The sequence below is a fragment of the Pongo abelii genome, chromosome 10 (assembly GCF_028885655.2).
Source record: "Pongo abelii isolate AG06213 chromosome 10, NHGRI_mPonAbe1-v2.0_pri, whole genome shotgun sequence".
Taxonomy (NCBI): Eukaryota; Metazoa; Chordata; class Mammalia; order Primates; family Hominidae; genus Pongo; species Pongo abelii.
In genome coordinates, this window is record NC_071995.2 from 49258823 (window position 1) to 49276816 (window position 17994).

Genomic DNA, 17994 nt, shown 5'->3' on the forward strand with positions numbered 1-17994 from the left:
GGCAGGTGCCTGTAATCCCAGCTACTTTGGAGGCTGAGTCAGGAGAATCACTTGAACTCGGGAGGTGGAGGTTACAGTGAGCTGAGATCACTCTACTGCACTCCAGCCTGGGCAACAGAGCGAGACTCCATCTTAAAAAAAAAAAAATTTCAGACGCAAAGAAACTTTATATGATATTATAAAAGACAATCCTTTCCATTTTGGTTATTTCAGTATTTTAGTTGCAACCTGGGATTAAATTAGAGTTTCAAATGTGATGAAAAGTAGAACGATAACATTCTGTAATTTTCCTACTGCTCTGCACCAAATTCCAGAGTCTCTGGAGTTTGTATTTCAAATTATTCAGTTGAATGAAACAGGATTTATTGCTGTCTGCTTAACATATATTTGTTTGGTTGAAAGGATTTTTCCAGAAACTGTAGTAAAATGAAGCAGAATTAACTGGGTGAAATATAGCACAAACATTGGATTAGGATGTGGTGAACTGTGAACAATCAGGATTCTGGTTGTGACTGGGGCCCCTGTCTCATAGGAGCTTAATACCATGTGAGCCAGGGACGCAGTGTCCAAGGCCCATGGCCTGGAGACCTTGATGCTGGCTGTGGACCTTGGGCAAGTCCCTCATCTTCCCTGTGCCTCACCTCATCTGCACAATGATGTGATGACACCTGCTGTCTCTTTCCAATTATGCTTCAAGGATACAGTGAAATTTGATATGATGACCCAAGAGTAGAAGGTGGTGTGCCATGGTGTGTCCTAGTTTAGCATGCTCCCTGCCTTCTCTTCTCTGACATTTTATTCAATTTGGGAACAGATGGGATTGGCAGAAGGAGGGGAGCTCATGGTGTAGTAATACTCTACTAAAGTGTGCCTATTGATATTACCTTCTAATGTTGAGTTGGATTTCCTAAAGCAGCCCACTTTGTTACTGAAGTTGCTGACTCCTGTGGAAATCCCCATACTAAGCAGCCTTACAAAATCCAGTCCCCATAGAATAATGACTCCACACGGGCATCAAAAATGGATTGTCTTCAATTATGTTACAAAGCAAAGGCCTTTTTGGGGGATGGAGGATGATTGGGTGTTTGGATTGAAATGTAGACAAAGGGGCTGGGTGCGGTGGCTCATGGCTATAATCCCAGCACTTTGGGAGGCCAAGGTGGGTGGATCGCTTGAAGCCAGGAGTTCAAGACCAGTCTGGCCAACATGGTGAAACCCCATCTCTACTAAAAATACAAAAATTAGCTGGGTGTGGTGGTGCATGACTGTAATCCCAGCTACTGGGTTGAGGCACGAGAATCGCTTGAGCCCGGGAGGTGGAGGTTGCAGTGAGCTGAGATCGTGCCACTGCATTCCAGCCTGGGCGACAGAGTGAGACTTGGTCTCAAAAAAAAAAAAAAGAAAAAAAAGTGGACAAAGATAGCTAGCAAGTGTATTTTGAGCAAAATACATATTTTATAATAAAATTTTATAAATAAACTTTGTAAAATCAATGGTATAAAATCAATATTTAAGATTATAGGCTATATGTTACTTAATTTCATTAAATAGAAAGAAATTCAGCCCTTCTGATGCCTAAACATATTGTAAGAAAGTGTACTATGGCTGCCCTTTTTTCTGCCTCATGAAACAGAGGGCTGTTTCTACAAGACCAAGTTTTGTATAAATGGAATTTTTTTTTTTTTTCAGATGGAGTCTTGCTCTGTCACCTGGCTGGAGTGCGGTGGTGCGATCTCGGCTCACTGCAACCTCCGCCTCCTCCCGAGTAGCTGGGACTACAGGCACGCACCACCACAGCCAGCTAATTTTTGTATTTTTAGTAGAGACGGGGTTTCACCATGTTGGCCAGGATGGTCTGAATCTCTTGACCTCGTGATCTGCCCGCCTTGGCCTCCCAAAATGCTGGGAATACAAGCATGAGCCTGGCCAAGTGCTATTCTTTATTTCAGATTGAGAGTTGGGAAAAACTGGAGCAAATAATGGATTTCTTTCTTGCTTAGAAATGTATTTGTATGTATGTCTTATTACATACAAGGCAGATTTCCCTGGAATAAAAGTCTAGAATGTACTGCTTAATTTTACACGTGTGCAGACAATATTATCTGTGAGTGAAAAGTGGAATAATACGTCGATTGGGTCAACTGATTATCAGCCTGTTAGGAGTCCTCTGTGTGAGACATGGTGGTATAATTGTGAAGTTCTCACTGTATGCGGATGTTCATGTGAAAGATAGTACTTTCTTCCCGTAAATATATTTTGATTTCCATTTGTATGGAATACCAATGAATGTATCTTTGGAAAACATAATGTGTCAAAATTTGTATTTTGTTCATTGATCTAAATGCTCATGTAACTAATCAGAAATCCAATTTGGCTCAGATTGGGAATTTTATTTTAAAGGAAAAAAAATACAGAAAAGACTACTGGAAGAATCATGTTCAAATGACATTTCACATCAATGTTTCTTCAATATTTTGGAGTTGACTTAGTTTTTTTCTCCTGCCTACAATAGAATGTGCCTGCTGTTTCTCTGTCGCTCACTTTGGGCTTGCAGGAAGTACAACGGGAATAGCCTGAGCTTCTTGCTCCCTGTATATTTATTCACTTTACCTGAACTGCCTTACCTGCAGTTCATAGTGAGAACACCTGGGCTTGTACCCTGACTCCACTTTTAAGTGTGATAGGGCCAAGTTGCTTTACCTCTCTGGGCGTTTTTCTTTAAAATGAATGGGTTAAACTAGATGAGCTCAGAAGTCCCTTCCTGCCCTAACATTCTCTTCTATTTTTATTTTCCTGTGGTTACTACTATTAGGGTCAGGCATGTGAAATGTGAGGGACCATTTAGATATTTAGATGTTATATTTTTGGATTATTACAGAGTATACACCCAAGTTTAGGACCTGTGTCATTTTTATTGTCCCCACCCCATTTCTATTTCTGCTCCACTTGTCTTTACTTTCTTTGTAATCATCTCATTTTTTTTTCCACTCTTGAAACTCACAACTTTCCAGTCCATGAGCAACTTTGCTACCATCCCCCTCAAAAACAAATCTATTTAAAACACCCTCCTAGAAAAGCTTCTGAACCACCTTCAGCTAAATCTGTAACGTTTATAGAATATTTAAAATTTTAATTCAGCTAGAGTTATGATCCCCAAACAATGCTGACGAAGCTATCACAGAAAGGATGTCTTTTTCACCTTGTAGGTATCATTGTTGCTAAATCACATCAGTACAGGCCTTCTGTGGGGAGACAGCAGGGGGCAGGGGCAGGACTAGGGGATGGGAGTAGATAAAGTTGTGATTCTATCCTTTACTTTAGGTAAAAAATCCTAGGTTATGAAACAAGGTTCTGGGCCAAGCACAGTGGCTCACGCCTGTAATCCCAGCACTTTGGGAAGTTGAGGCGGGCAGATCGCTTGAGCCCAGGAATTTGAGACCAGCCTGGGCAACATGGCAAAACCCTATCTCTACAAAGTATATATATAAAAAAAAAATTAGCCAGGTGTGGTGGTGTGTGCGTATAGTCCCAGCTACTCAGGAAGGCTGAGGTGGAAGGATCACTTGAGGCCAGGGAGATCAAAGCTATAGTGAGCTGTGATGACGTTTCTGCACTCCAGCCTGGGCAACAGAGTGACACCTGCTCAAAAACAAAACAAAACAAAACAAAAACAAAGTTCTCTACTCTTAAGTTGGTGTATAAGATGACCTGCACAGTGTCACAGAGATTTCCCACTCAGTAAATCACTCTGAAAGAGTTTGCATAAGATTCTGTAGATTTGCAGTATTTAATGTGGGTAGTCAATAGCTACATGTGGCAAATAGCCACTTGAAATTTGGCTTGCCAAATTGAGACTGTACTGTACACATAAAATATATACCTGATCTTGAAGGATTGGTACCAAAAAAGAATATAAGATGTTTCATCAATATTTTATATTGATTACATACTGAAATGACAATATTTTAGATATATCGATTAAATAAAATAATAATTTGATAAATATAATTATTTTCACTTATTTTTATATTTTTTGTGTGGCTACTAAAGAATTTAAAATTAGACATATGGGTAACGTACTTCTTTGTTTTCTGAGACAGAGTCTCACTCTGTCGCCCAGGCTAGAGTACAGTGGCACAATCTCAGCTCACTCCAACCTCCATCTCCTTGGGTTCAAGTGATTCTCCTGCCTCAGCCTCCTGTGTAGCTGGGATTACAAGTGTGCACCACCATGTCTGGCTAATTTTTCTATTTTTAGTAGTGACAGAGTTTCACCGTGTTGGCCAGGCTGGCCTCGAATTCCTGACCTCAAGTGATCCACCCACCTCAGCCTCCCAAAGTGCTGGGATTACAGGCGTGAGCCACCATGCCTGGCCTGGCTAATGTAATTCTATTGGACATGCTACTCTACACTTACATAGTTTGGGGTAGGCAGTGAAATACCATAGGTAGAAAAGGTAATTCAGTGAAGCATCCAAGTAGACAGAAACAACACAAATATTTTTGCTGGAGTCAAGAGCACTATGTGGCACAGAACACCTCCCAGAAAGCAGAAAATTTTTCTGCCTGAAAACCAATGTATATGTAAGACCCCAATTAAAAAACAAAAGCAAATGAGCCCCAAACTGTCTTCCCTCAGCTTTGCCTGGGAGCTGCTATCTTTGCACTTATTTTTCTAGCATCAGGTTATTAGCCACATGAGGGAGCCAAGCATATTTGTCTCATTTTAGGCATCATTCTTTTGTGGTTCCGCCCACCCCAGGTATTGTTGAGTCTGTCCAAAGCTGGGTGAAATACCACGTAAGTCTTGCTACCCTCAGTGTGCTGCTTCTCTCAGCCTTGGTGGAGGCTGAGCCTGTTGCCGGTACCCACCAGCCCAATAGGTTTTGATGCTGCCTCCTGAAAGAGATCGTATTTGTTTCGTTTTGCACTAGTCACAGTTGTTGTTTAAACTACATCAAATTTGGGGGGAGAATATTTGCCTGGGATGGAAAGAGAGATAGATGATTTATTGCTTCAAGTGTTTTAAATTAAAAGCTATTCTCACACAAAAAAAAAGAAAGAAAGAAAAGGAAAAGAAAGGGAGCTCAAATCAGGAGGAAATGGTGGTTTTTCCTGTAAGTGAGGTTTCAGCCAGGCACATTTTCTTTTTTTTTTTAATTTTTTTCTTTTTTCTTTTTTTTTTTTTTTAAAGTCAGTAGTGGTTTATTAAATGGTTATATCACATCTGGAAAACATTATTCAAAACATTTATTCAGTCTACTTCCTGTTCATATTTTAGAAGATGTAAAGCAATGAAATTTGCTCTAAATAAATGGCATTTATTTTGCCATTATTTGGCATCTTGCCAGGTTACTTTTTACATCCAAGTTCAAGTGATATTTTGTTCTCAAAATAAAATAATTTTCAAGGTTTAGAAGTATAATGCAAAAATTTTAACAGGGATTCTTTTTTTTTAAATTATACTTTAAGTTCTAGGGTATATGTGCACAACATGCAGGTTTGTTACATATGTATACATGTGCCACGTTGGTGTGCTACACCCATTACCTCATCATTTACATTAGGTATATCTCCTAATGCTATCCCTCCCCGCTCCCCTCACCCCACAACAGGCCCCGGTGTGTGATGTTCCCCATCCTGTGTCCAAGTGTTCTCATTGTTCAGTTCCCACCTATGAGTGAGAACATGTGGTGTTTGGTTTTCTGTCCTTGCAATAGTTTGCTGAGAATGTTGGTTTCCAGCTTCATCCATGTCCCTACAAAGGACATGAACTCATCCTTTTTTATCAGCCAGGCACATTTTCAATACAGGGTACATAAATGGGAGGAGGACGCAGTTAATTAGATATTTAGTGTACACCCATATATGACTAGAACACATTCTTAGACTTCAGTGAGCCTACATGGCAGTCACAGGAGGTACATATTAAATAAGTTCTGGGTCTTTGTTTCCTGCTAGGACAAATAGTTAACAAGTGGCTGTTCTGTACTGACTACTTGCTCAAGCCTGGGTTAAGTGCTAGGGAGATGCAACAGAAACTTAAAAGATAGTATCTCATCAGATAGGAAGGAAAAATACATGAAACAATCAGGTGCCGTATGCAAAGTAGTAAACAGTTGGATGTCCACCTGGGATGTACGTGCCGTAGGAGTTCAGAGGAGAAGAGGGCCACTGGGCCCCAGGATGGGCTTCATGTTGGGGATGGGGAGGCAGTGGATACTCAGAGAATTTATATTACATTCAGAGAAGAACTAACAAAACCATGGAGGAGGAACTGGAAACCTTGGGCTTCAAAACAAAGTGAAGTCAGGCTAAGGTACCAGTGATATTACGTGTGGCTAAGATATATTTTGCTCTCACTCTTTTGGAAGCTTAGATTAAGGCAGGCACAGGTCATTTGCCAGGTACTGTATTTTATTAAAGCCACACTATAAAGTGAGGCAATCCTTTTATGATGGATCCTAAATTGGATGAGAATCTCCAACAAAATAGAGATAATGTGCCATGGAGGAAAATAAAGCAGTAAAGAAGTACAGGAAGTGCTGGGGTGGAGGGAGGTGGCCAATTTTAAGTAGTATCATCAGAGAAGAGCTCAAGGAGAAGGTGATATTTGAGTTGAACCTAAAAGACGTGAGGGAGCTACCCAAGAGGTTACCTGGAGGAAAGGCATGTTAGGTAGAGGCATGAACAAGTACAAAGACCGTGAGGTGGGAGTGAGCTTGGCATGTTTAAGGAAACAGCAACGCAGTCTGTGTGTCTGGAGCAGAGTGGGCAAGCAGGAGAGCAATAAGAGCTGGGGTGGGAGATGTGATGATGCCAATTGTGTGGCCCTCATAGGCCAAGAAGGCCTTTTGGCCAGAAGCCATTTCAGGGTTTTGGTAGAGGAGTGATATGACCCAACTTATGTTTCAAATAATTACTCCAGTGACTGCATTTAAAAAACACTGCAGGGCAAAGGCAGAAGCAAGTTAGGAGGCTGCTACCATTACCCCAACAGGAGCTGATGGTGACTTGGATCTGGGTGGGAGCAGTGGCAGTGGTAAGAAGTGATCAGACTCGGGATATGTTCTGAAGGGAGAGCCAATAGGACTTGCAAATAGACTGGCTATTGGGTATGAGGGAGAAGTGCAGTTGATGCTGCTGCTGAGGTTTTTGGCTAGCACTGAGGACCCTGGCTGATCCCAGAAAGTCCAAGTTCTCGGAACTAGAGTCCCAACCTGGCCCTAAATGTCCCAAACAGAACTCTTCAGAGGATGGTCTGGGTTATGTTAGCATTTGTCAGAGGGTTCATTCTCCCTCATCATATCCACACTTTATGGGCATTAATTGGGCAATTAACATATTCCTGTTGTTTAAATTTGCTTGCATTAATTCAACTGTAAGATGAAAACATTCTTCTGAGGATTTTTAAGCCTTTTACAATACTAACCTCTTTTCTACTGTATTTAACCTGCCAAAACATGTGTCCACTTCTTTCTCATGCCAGGTACGCTCCATGGTGAGTGACTTTGCTGTTTTCCTCACTATCTTCACAATGGTGATTATTGATTTTTTGATTGGAGTCCCATCACCAAAGCTTCAAGTTCCCAGTGTGTTCAAGGTAAACAGATCTCAGAGTACTTGGTGCACTCATGTAATTTCATACATTCTGATGCCAAGTAAATTTCAAAGGCCTTTTCATATCCTAATCATGAGTTTTACAGTCCTCTAAATCTGAACCTTGCTCCTCATACCTTGTCATTTAGAAAAGCAAACTTCAGACTTTGTTGAATTCAAGACAGAAAAGCGAGAGAACAGAAAAACCAAGGTTGTTTAATGAATGAAAAGTATTATTATTATTGTTATTAATACCACTTACTGTTCTTAATATGTTAATATTTAAACAATGGAATGTGCACATTTACATAAATATGTTCAAGACACTGTGGAAACATGGGTCTCTGGAACAAGCCTCGTTAACAGCACTTTCATTGAGCATCAGCTGTATAAGGGCACTGGGAAGAATGAAAAAGGTAAAGGACTTGGCCTGAACCTTCAAGGATGGTGCCCGTTCCTTGAAGGAGGAGAATGGAACTAAGAGGAGCCTCATCAGGAGTCTAGGGCCCCTGCTGGAGTAATCATGACATCTCTTTCGAAATCATCTCAGTCTGATTTCATTGTTTGTATAACTCTTTCTAATATATGGTATTTTTCAAGAAACTGTACAAAAAATCAAACAAATGATCAATACATGGGAACTCCAAATCGATTTCAGTTTGGGAGCACTGACTAAGTAGACAAAGAAGATAGAAAAGCTGAGCTCAGTTCTGTAGATCCCCATAGGGTGAGAGGAGAGAAAATCTATGCATACTCAGTGACTTGAGAAGAATAATGAAGTAGGAAAATGGGAGAAGTTGGTGAGGAGAAGGCCGACAGGAATAAAGGCAGTCCCTGACTTGTAAATGCTCCCTTCAGTTGTCCCTTTCCTTTCTCTTTTTTCTCTTTACCCATGAAGTAGGCCTGTTGAAATACCTTCTTCCATATTGTCTGAAAATTTTTAATTTTGTTGAATTTGCTGAAATGCCACCAGTTGGAAGTTTATGGACTAACCAATCTCTCTTGTAAGTATAATACCTTCTAGAATATGGCATTCTTGCCTTTGTGTGAATGAGCACAATCAGCTTTCTCTCTAATACCTAGCTGAGATCAGTGCTGCAGGAGGAATGGATTTTGTGTAAAAATAGGTAATATGGGAACATTAAGCAGTCCTTGGAAAGGTTCCCTAAGGGATAGGCCTAAGATAGTCAAAAGGCACTGAATTTCTGGGACATCTGTGAAGAACGCCTCTGGGAGGTAGGACAGGGGAGAAAGGGAAATAGGAGAATGTCAAAGAAAATGTTGCTCATGACAGGTTCCATTTTCAGGAGGCAGAGAATAAGTTTTCTTCTTTTTGTCTCTCCCTATTGTACCACATGGCACTCAACTCCCAAGACCCATTCTGAAGGCTAGTACTATTACTAGGGGTATAATGTCATTAAGGGTTTATTTAATTAGTTTTTGTGTTGGTCTGAGAACTTAACTACCACTTAGAACATTGTTACTAAGGAAACATAGATTCTGTAAACTTTTAGAAGCTAACCCATTCATAATTTTGGACTTGGTGGTGTTATTAAAGAGTCTTTGAATCCTAGAGTCATGACTAATAAGGAACCAAATCAAATATAACAGTCTGTGCTTTGTTTCTTGAATTTGGGTCAACTCTGGTCCAGTTGGTATCCCTGGCCTTTTATCCTCTAGCACCACTTGCCAAAAAAGGGCAAACTTGTCTTCCTCAGAGTACACTGCAGGGGTGGGGTAAGGATCTAGGTGAGTTTAGATATGTTGTGAACACCCCAATAAGATTTATAAACTGTTGTATTACAGGGGCATTGGAAAGGATCCTAGGTCAAACAAACCCCCAACTTTAGCCATCTTAGGCTCCTTCTCAAGTCTCTGATGGCTGGACCCCTGTTTCACTACTGATGGCAGAAGACCCTTGGAGCAATCTAGTCCATTCAAAGCCCAAGAGATTCCATGCAGATGGCTCCACTTTTCCTTTATTTATGCTGTAGACGCACATTATATGGCTCTGGAGAGAAGTCGTAGGAGAATAGTCTAAGTTATTTATATTTGTCTTTGGAAGTCATTAAATTTTTTTGACAACAGATACAGTTGTTGATTATATTTTACTTGGGTTAATGTTGAGATACACTTGTTTTCTCTCTACACAGAGGTTTGGAAAGTAAGTGGAAGGAAGTGCAAGATTAATGAATATTTCACAAGAAATTAATAATTGAAGATTGACTGTTTCAAAGGGGATTTGGAACTATTACTGAGCAAAAGGGGCTTGCTGCCCAATGTGCTAGAAGCCAATACTATGATACCAGGTTTTTGAGAGAAGAAAAGTTTTTTATTTCAAGTTTACTAACAAGGAGACAGGAATTCAGCTTAAATCGGTCTCCCTGCACTGGCTTTACTGCAATAATTAGAAAAAGTTTAGGGGGTGGATTCTGGGATAGTAGGTTATTGGTAGAAGGAAAGGGGAGGTCTGGAAAGTCCTCAGGCATTCATAGTTATCTCTTCATGCTACCTCTGGGTCCCCTGTGCCAAGGGGGTTTCAGCAAGTTGTTTCTTTTCTTATCTACCGTCCTGCAAACCCAAGAATTTCTGTTAGTCATTGGTGTCTTTAACTCTTTGGGAAATGGTTTCAGAACAAGGTCATAGATTTCCTAAGGAGTTGCTGTATTTCATGCCTTTTTTTTTTAAGAACCCTCTCTCAAGAATAAAAAGAAATATGGATATGTGATCCAGTTTGATATGTTTTACCCCAATGACTATAACTTAAAATACAAAAATAATATATTTTCCCCCTTAGCCAACAAGGGATGATCGTGGATGGATTATTAATCCCATTGGCCCCAATCCCTGGTGGACTGTGATAGCTGCAATTATCCCAGCTCTTCTCTGTACTATCTTGATATTCATGGATCAGCAGATCACAGCCGTCATTATTAACAGAAAGGAACATAAGCTCAAGGTAAAAAGAGGTTCTGACCTAGAAGGCTGCTATGGCAACCTGTTACATTTTTGTAAAATTTCAGGGTAAGCACATCTAGACCAGAAACTGTAGAATCTCATAGAAGAGGTTCATAAGGGGTTTCCATTCTTTAATAGCAAAGATTGCTATGGAGATTAGAGTGGAACATGGTGGTATGGTATGAAAACAACGTGGACTCCATTACTCTCCTCTCATACCTGTGGGGAAGGTGATTGGGTAGAGTTCCTGGTGATCCCTATATAGCTATATGCTTTGGGTCAAGCAGCTGTACAGCTTGTCTTCCTGAGGTTCAGGTGGAGGCCTGGGCCACTGTTTCCTAGAGGCAGGTATTCTCCCATTGGTGTCTGTTACTATAGTTTCTAGGCTGAAACTGGAACCCTAGGATCCTAGGGAAGTAACAGAGCAGGCAAGCAATATCCAAATCTGTCAAGGATCTGGGGGTATGTGGTAGGAAGCCAATAAGGACACTTATCTCTAACTCCCATAGTTTCTACCATCTAGAATGGTCAAGATGTGGCAGGGTGTCTGGTTAATCTTCCAGGGAAGAATGGATCTTTGAATGTGTAAGACTCAGAGTAAGCTGGAGGCACTTGGAAAAAAATCAATATTGGCATATATAGGACAGGCTAAGATTCCCCTTTTTCTTCTTTGTTTCCTCCTAACCAGGAGGGGCTACAAGACTCCTCTTAGATCCCTGAACCCCTTCCTTCTTATCCATACACCCCTTCCTGCTTTGGGCCTGAGACCCCTAGCTCACTGTTCTATGCCCTACTACAGCTAGTCTACGGATGGTGACAAAGACTCTGTTTCCCCACAGAAAGGCTGTGGCTACCACCTGGACCTACTGATGGTCGCCATCATGCTTGGTGTCTGCTCCATCATGGGCCTGCCCTGGTTTGTAGCTGCAACTGTCTTGTCCATCACACATGTGAACAGCCTCAAGCTAGAATCTGAATGCTCTGCTCCTGGAGAACAGCCCAAGTTCCTGGGCATCCGAGAACAGAGAGTGACAGGCCTTATGATCTTTGTGCTGATGGGCTGCTCAGTCTTCATGACGGCTATCTTAAAGGTAATCATCCTTTCACTCATTCGGCAAATATCAAGGGCCTGATTTGTGCTAGGAGTCCTGCCAGGTGCTGGAAATACAGTGGTGCCAAATAGATACACGTACAAATCCCTGCCCTGAAAGAGTTTATTCTAGAGGGGTAAGACAGATAATATGTAGTTAAGAAAATTAGTTAAGAAAACAAACATGATAACTACAGAATGTGAATAGTGATATAAAGGAAATGCACAGTGCTTTCTGGCACTATAGAGAACTGAGAGGGGTCTATTTTAGTTAGGATGGTCAGAGAAGACTTCTCTGAGGAGATGGTATTTAAGATGAGGTGGAGGCCAGGCGTGGTGGCTCACACCTGTAATCCCAGCACTTTGGGAGGCTGAGGCGGGTGGATCATGAGGTTCGGAGATCGAGACCATCCTGGCTAACACAGTGAAACCTCGTCTCTACTAAAAATACAAAAACAAAATTAGCCAGGCGTGGTGGTGGGCGCCTGTAGTCCCAGCTACTCAGGAGGCTGAGGCGGGAGAATGGCGTGAACCCAGGAGGTGGAGCTTGCAGTGAGCCAAGATCATGCCACAGCACTCCAGCCACGGCAACAGAGCGAGACTCCATCTCAAAAAAAAAAAAAAAAAAAAAGATGAGGTGGAGCCATGCCTTGGATGGTGGGAGATGGCATGGAAGGAGGGGAGAAAAGCAGTCTAGTCAGGCCCTTAGGTGGGAAAGAGTGATATGTGTTCTACGAAAAATCAGGGTCATGTGGCTTATGGGCATTGAGTCAAGACAAGAGCACAGTGCAATGAGAAGAAAAGAGAGGCAGGGGCAGATCATGTAGGGCCTTGTTGACAGTGGGCAAGGTAACCTTTGAAGGGTTTTAACAGGAGAGGGCCATGATCCAGCTAGTTTAAAAAGATCACTGTGGCTGAGGTCTGGGGAAGAATAGAAGCAGACAGACCAGTGAAGCCGTTGCAGGTGACAGATGATGGTGGCTTGGATAAGGAAGCTGATAGCAGGGACAGATAAAAATGCATGGCTTCTGTATAGCTTGGAGGCAGACCCAAAGGTCTCAATTGTTGACTGGATGTGGAATGGGGTGAGGAAAATAGAAAAATCGAAGAAGCCTATTAGGTTTCTGACTTGACCATCTGATGGAGAGTGATGGCATTTATTAAGATGGAAAAGATTGTATGATTTTTGTGAGGGGTGGGGCTGTGATCAGATTTGGAGTGAGATGTCTGGGAGTCATCTAAGTGAAGAGGCTAGAGGAGGGTTCTGGACTAAAATATAAATTTGAGTATAAATTTGGGAGTCAACAGCATATAGGTAGTATTGAAAGCCGAGGGAATAGATGAGAGAACTCAGGGAAAAGAGAAGTGGGACATAAGAGAAGAGCAGAGTTAGAGGTTGGATAGAGGAAGAGGGTAGCAACAGAGTCTCAGAAGGAGCTGCCAGAGAGGTGGGAAGAAAACTAGGGGGATGTGGTATTAGGGAAGCCAAGTAAGGAAAATGTTTCAAGAAAGAGGGATTGGGTAGACACGTCTTGGGAGATGAAGACTAAACTAAGACCATTGGATTTAGCAACATTGGAGGCCTCAGGTTATCTGACAAGAGCAGAGTCAGTGGATTGCATTAGTTTCTGCTGCCTGTGGGTGATTTAGAAGTAGAAGCAAAAGCAGAAGCTGACCATGATAAAAATCATTTTGTTCTGAAATGAAATGATTACATGTAAGTTAAATTACAGACCTCCATGTCTGGCTCTTCCTCCACCCCTGTCTGGGGATGGGCAGACACACACACACACACACACACACACACACACACACACACACACCCCTCTTTAACAGAAATGATGCCTTTTAAATCTTCCACAATCTCAAAAATCTTCCAAATCCTTAGGGATTTAGTGTATTTTAACATGGAACTTTTTTACTGACCAGTGACTTGAGGCAGGAGTTGGGGGTATCTTATCAGAGAAGGAATTCAGTGGAACTATAGAGTAGAAATCCAATTATAGGTGGCTGAAGAGTGAATAGGAGATAAGGAAGTAAAGAGTGCAGGCAAATCTTTCAAGAGGTTTTTCTGCGAAGCAAGATGGAAAAATGGCAGTGGCTAGTATGAGAAGTGGGACTAAAAGAGAGGGTTTTTTTTTTTTTTTTTTTTTTGGTACAGATAGAGGATACTTTGAACATTAAAAAAATGTTTTGTGAGTGGAAGGCCTGCATCTGGGAGATTGGGGTGAGAAGGAAACTTTACGGCTGTATTCCCAGGCGCCAACCATTCTGGAGCACTGCCTTGTCTCCCTTGCCTCCTCTTTCCTTCTTTTTGGCAAATCTTCAACCACCCCAGCCTGTACCACAAATGCCCTTCAAGGGTGAGAACTGAGAGGGATGGGAAGGATTTCTGAACCATCTTCCCGTCCCCTCACTTTCCACTCAACCTTACCACCCACCTCTCCTGACACCCCTTTCCCACCTCATATTCCCTGTCCCCAGCCCAACTCCCACTCCCACCTGGTTGAGGCACCATCTGGAAGAGCCTAAACGTTGCTGCTTCTCCAAGATAGAACCATGAAGGCATGGCAGTGGCCATCCCCGGGCTTTCCCCTAGCTGCTTCAGGACAATTCTCTTAGGACAACTATTCAGTAGTTCACAAACAACATCGAATTGGGATGTCTAATCACTCTACAGCTGGAACATAAAATCCAATGGGGGATTTTCTAATTCTTTGTTTTTTAAAATTTTACTTTAAGTTCTGGGATACGTGTGCAAAACGTGCAGGTTTGTTACCTAGGTATACATGTGCCATGGCGGTTTGCTGCACCTGTCAACCAATCATCTAGGTTTTAAGCCCCACATGCATTAGGTATTTGTCCTAATGCTCTCCCTCCCCTTGTCCCCCACCCCCCAACAGGCCCTGGTGTGTGATGTTCCCCTCTCCGTGTCCATGTATTCTCATTGTTCAGCTCCCACTTATGAGTGAGAACATGCGGTGTTTGGTTTTCTGTTCCTGTGTTAGTTTGGAGGGATTTTCTAATTCCAAGAATTAGGTTTGGGAATATTCTTAATCCAGTTTAGTTTTCAGCTCTGAGACTTTCCTTGCCTTGATTCTATAGGCCCAATTTCCCTACCTCAGAGTCAATCTGAAGATTATCTAGGTTGATAGACATGATGTGATCAGAAAGTCATGTTCGAATACTGTGTGGATGTTCAAGTGCAGTATAATAATGTCGGTGTTTCCCCCCAGACCATTACCTCTTTGATAAGATACGTCCCCACTCTTGCCCTCAAGCCACTGGTCAGTAAAAAAGGAAGCTTTTTTGGTTCACGTTAAAATACATCAAATACCTGAGGAGATGATTGTGAGATTACAGAAGATTTAAAAGGCATTATTTCTATAAGAGAGGGGTGTGTTTGTGTGTGTGTGTGTGTGTGTGTTTGTGTGTATGTGTATGTGTGCCCATCCCCATGGAGGAGGAAGAGCCAGATGGGTGAGATGGGAGGTCTAACTTACATGTAATCATTTCATTTCAGAACAAAATGATTTTTATCATTGTCAGCTTCTGCTTTTGCTTCTACTCCTAAGTCATCCACAGGCAGCAGAAACTAATGCAATGGGTCTGCAGCTATTTTGTGACTTTGTTTCATTCTTGGAGATTTAAAAGTTTATATAGTTTTGAGTGTGCTATGATACCAAATTTAATTTCTGGCCTTTCTTGTCCTTTTGTCTTCAGTTTATTCCAATGCCGGTACTCTATGGAGTTTTCCTCTACATGGGAGTTTCTTCACTACAGGGAATTCAGGTATTGTATGGTTCAGCCAGGGCAGTTTCTTCTCACTGCAGGTTTGCATGTCCTGTCCAGGGAGGGACAGCTCCCCAAGAGAAGCACAACCAGTTCTTGAGAAAATTATTTCCTAGTCTTGCCCCTTAGGCTATTTTAGATATGTATTTGGATACAGGGAGAAAAACAGCCATGTTGGCAGGAGAGTACAGAGACTTCCAGGGTGGTCTGGCTTGATGTCATGGCTCCAGTCTTTCATTAATTATTCAACAGACAATTTTTTTGGCATGTATTAAACATTAGGTGCTTTGCCAGGTGCTAGTAAACTTGGATCTGAAAGGTTGATCAAGAACCAAATTGGCTTTCACTCATGGACAGATCTAGGTTAGTGCCAGGCTAAAGTATAAAAATGGGGTGTTTAACTTTGGGAGAGGGTTCATTGGCAGAAGAGATAGGGGAATAGTGGGAGTTGCTCCTGGTAAGGAGATGTCACTTCTTGTTATACTCTGCATTTTTCCATCCATCAACTATTGCTCTAAGTTTTTCAAAAAGAAGAATCAGGAGCTTATCATTGATAACTTGGGTATTCCAGATAATATAATAACTTAGGCTGATTATTCTTTGTTTGAATGGAATGTCCCACGGCCATTCTTACATACTGAGTTCTACTATGAACTTGGGCAGGTTATTTAATCTCTGGTTCTCTTTTTTCCTTATTGTAAGGATGATCATTTTTTATATATCTAGGATGTTATGAGGTTTTATTTTATCTTTTCACTATAAATAATCAATGAATAGCTCCAAACTCCTAAAACAAGTAAGAGATTTGGTTTTGATAATAAGCAAAAAGATGTAATTGGTTTATTTTGTTTTCAACGCTCCCTGAGAAAAAGCTCTCTTAGGAGCCACAGAGTGGGATAAGAGAAAGAAGTTTGAACCTAGAATTAGAAAAGATGGTTTCAAATTTTGACTTTGCCACTTAATAACCTTGGCCAAATTGCCTGGTCTTTTAAAGTCTCAGTTTCCATTTCTGTCCAGAGGAAATGGTGTTACCTACCTTTCAGAGCAGGTGATGTAAGAGATATGAATGGGTCTAACAAAGCTTTTGACCCAGAGTGCCCTCCTGAAAATAAATGCCAGTTCCTTCCTTTCAGTTCTTTGATCGTCTAAAGCTCTTTGGGATGCCCGCAAAGCACCAGCCAGATTTCATCTACCTGCGGCATGTGCCGCTGCGCAAAGTGCACCTCTTCACCCTCATCCAGTTGACCTGTCTCGTCCTGCTCTGGGTCATCAAGGCATCTCCAGCTGCCATTGTTTTCCCAATGATGGTGAGGTGGTTTTTAAAAAATAAATTCTTCTTATCATTGTTATTTTTTCATGGTAAAATATTATAACTTTAAAATTTACCATTTTTAAGTGTACAGTTGAGTGGCATTAAGTACATTCACATTGCTGTGGAGCCATTACCACCCTCCAGCTCTGGAACTTTTTACATCTTGCAAAGCTGAAACTCTGCACCTATTAAACACTAAATCTCCATTCTCCCATACCCTCAGCCCCTGGCAACCACCATTCTACTTTCTGTCTCTATGTATTTGATTATTCTAGGTACATCATATAAGTGAATCACATAATTTGTCCTTTTGTGACTGGCTAATTTCTTTTCTTTCTTTCTTATTCTTTTTTTTTTTTTTTTTTTTTGAGATGGAGTTTCAGTCTTGTTACCCAGGCTGGAGTGCAATGGCATGATCTCGGCTCACTGTGACCTCCACCTCCCAGGTTCAAGCGATTCTCCTGCCTCAGCCTCCCTAATAGCTGGGATTACAGATGCCTGCCACCATACCCAGCTAATTTTTTGTATTTTTTTTAGTAGAGACGGGGTTTCACTGTGTTGGCCAGGCTGGTCTCAAACTCTTGACCTCAGGTGATCCACCGGCCTCAGCCTCCCAAAGTGCTGGGATTACAGACATGAGCCACTGCGCCCAGCTTGTGACTGGCTAATTTCATTTAGCCTAATGTCTTCAAGGTTCATCCATGTTGTAGCATGTGTCAGAATTTCTTTCCTTTTTAAGATTGAATAGTATCCCACTGTATGTAAATACTACATTTTGTTTATCCATTCACCTGTCGATGATACTGTTGTAAATATGGGTGTACAAATATCTGTTTGTGTCTCTGTTTTCAATTCTTTGGGGTATATGCCAGGAGTGGAATTGCTGGATCATATGGAAATTATATCTTTAATTTTTTTCTAATCCTCTAGATCCACACCCTCCTGGTGGGTTTCTCAATTTTGTCAGACTACATATAAGGGTTTGTATTCATGTGTTATGTTCATGGGTTAAATAAATAGCAGATTACTGGGAACTCCTAGAAGAGATCCTATCAATTCCAGATGTATTAGGAAAGTAGTCACTAAATTAGAGAGAAATGTACTTGAATTTAATAAGCCTGATTTGCCTCATTCCTTGTCCAGTCACCAATTATAGCTGATGAACACCAGTCCACCCAGGCAGGATTAATTCTTTGTTTTCCTTTGGCTAAAATGGCCCTCATGGAAAGAAAGTGGAGCAGCA

General features: G+C 41.5%; 1 protein-coding gene across 4 annotated transcripts in view; it reads left to right on the forward strand.

Moving 5' to 3' along the window:
• Positions 1-17994, forward strand: part of SLC4A8 (solute carrier family 4 member 8) — a 90719-nt gene that overhangs the window by 52584 nt on the left and 20141 nt on the right. For 3 of the 4 annotated variants that reach the window (XM_002823244.5, XM_054527242.2, XM_054527245.1), the window contains 5 exons: positions 7490-7603; positions 10397-10558; positions 11397-11648; positions 15371-15439; positions 16573-16746. In XM_002823244.5, coding sequence (XP_002823290.1) covers positions 7490-7603; positions 10397-10558; positions 11397-11648; positions 15371-15439; positions 16573-16746 — 771 coding nt within the window. Of the gene's footprint in view, positions 1-1689; positions 2306-7489; positions 7604-10396; positions 10559-11396; positions 11649-15370; positions 15440-16572; positions 16747-17994 lie in introns of those variants that run through there. The other variant, XM_054527244.2, reaches the window with a different exon arrangement.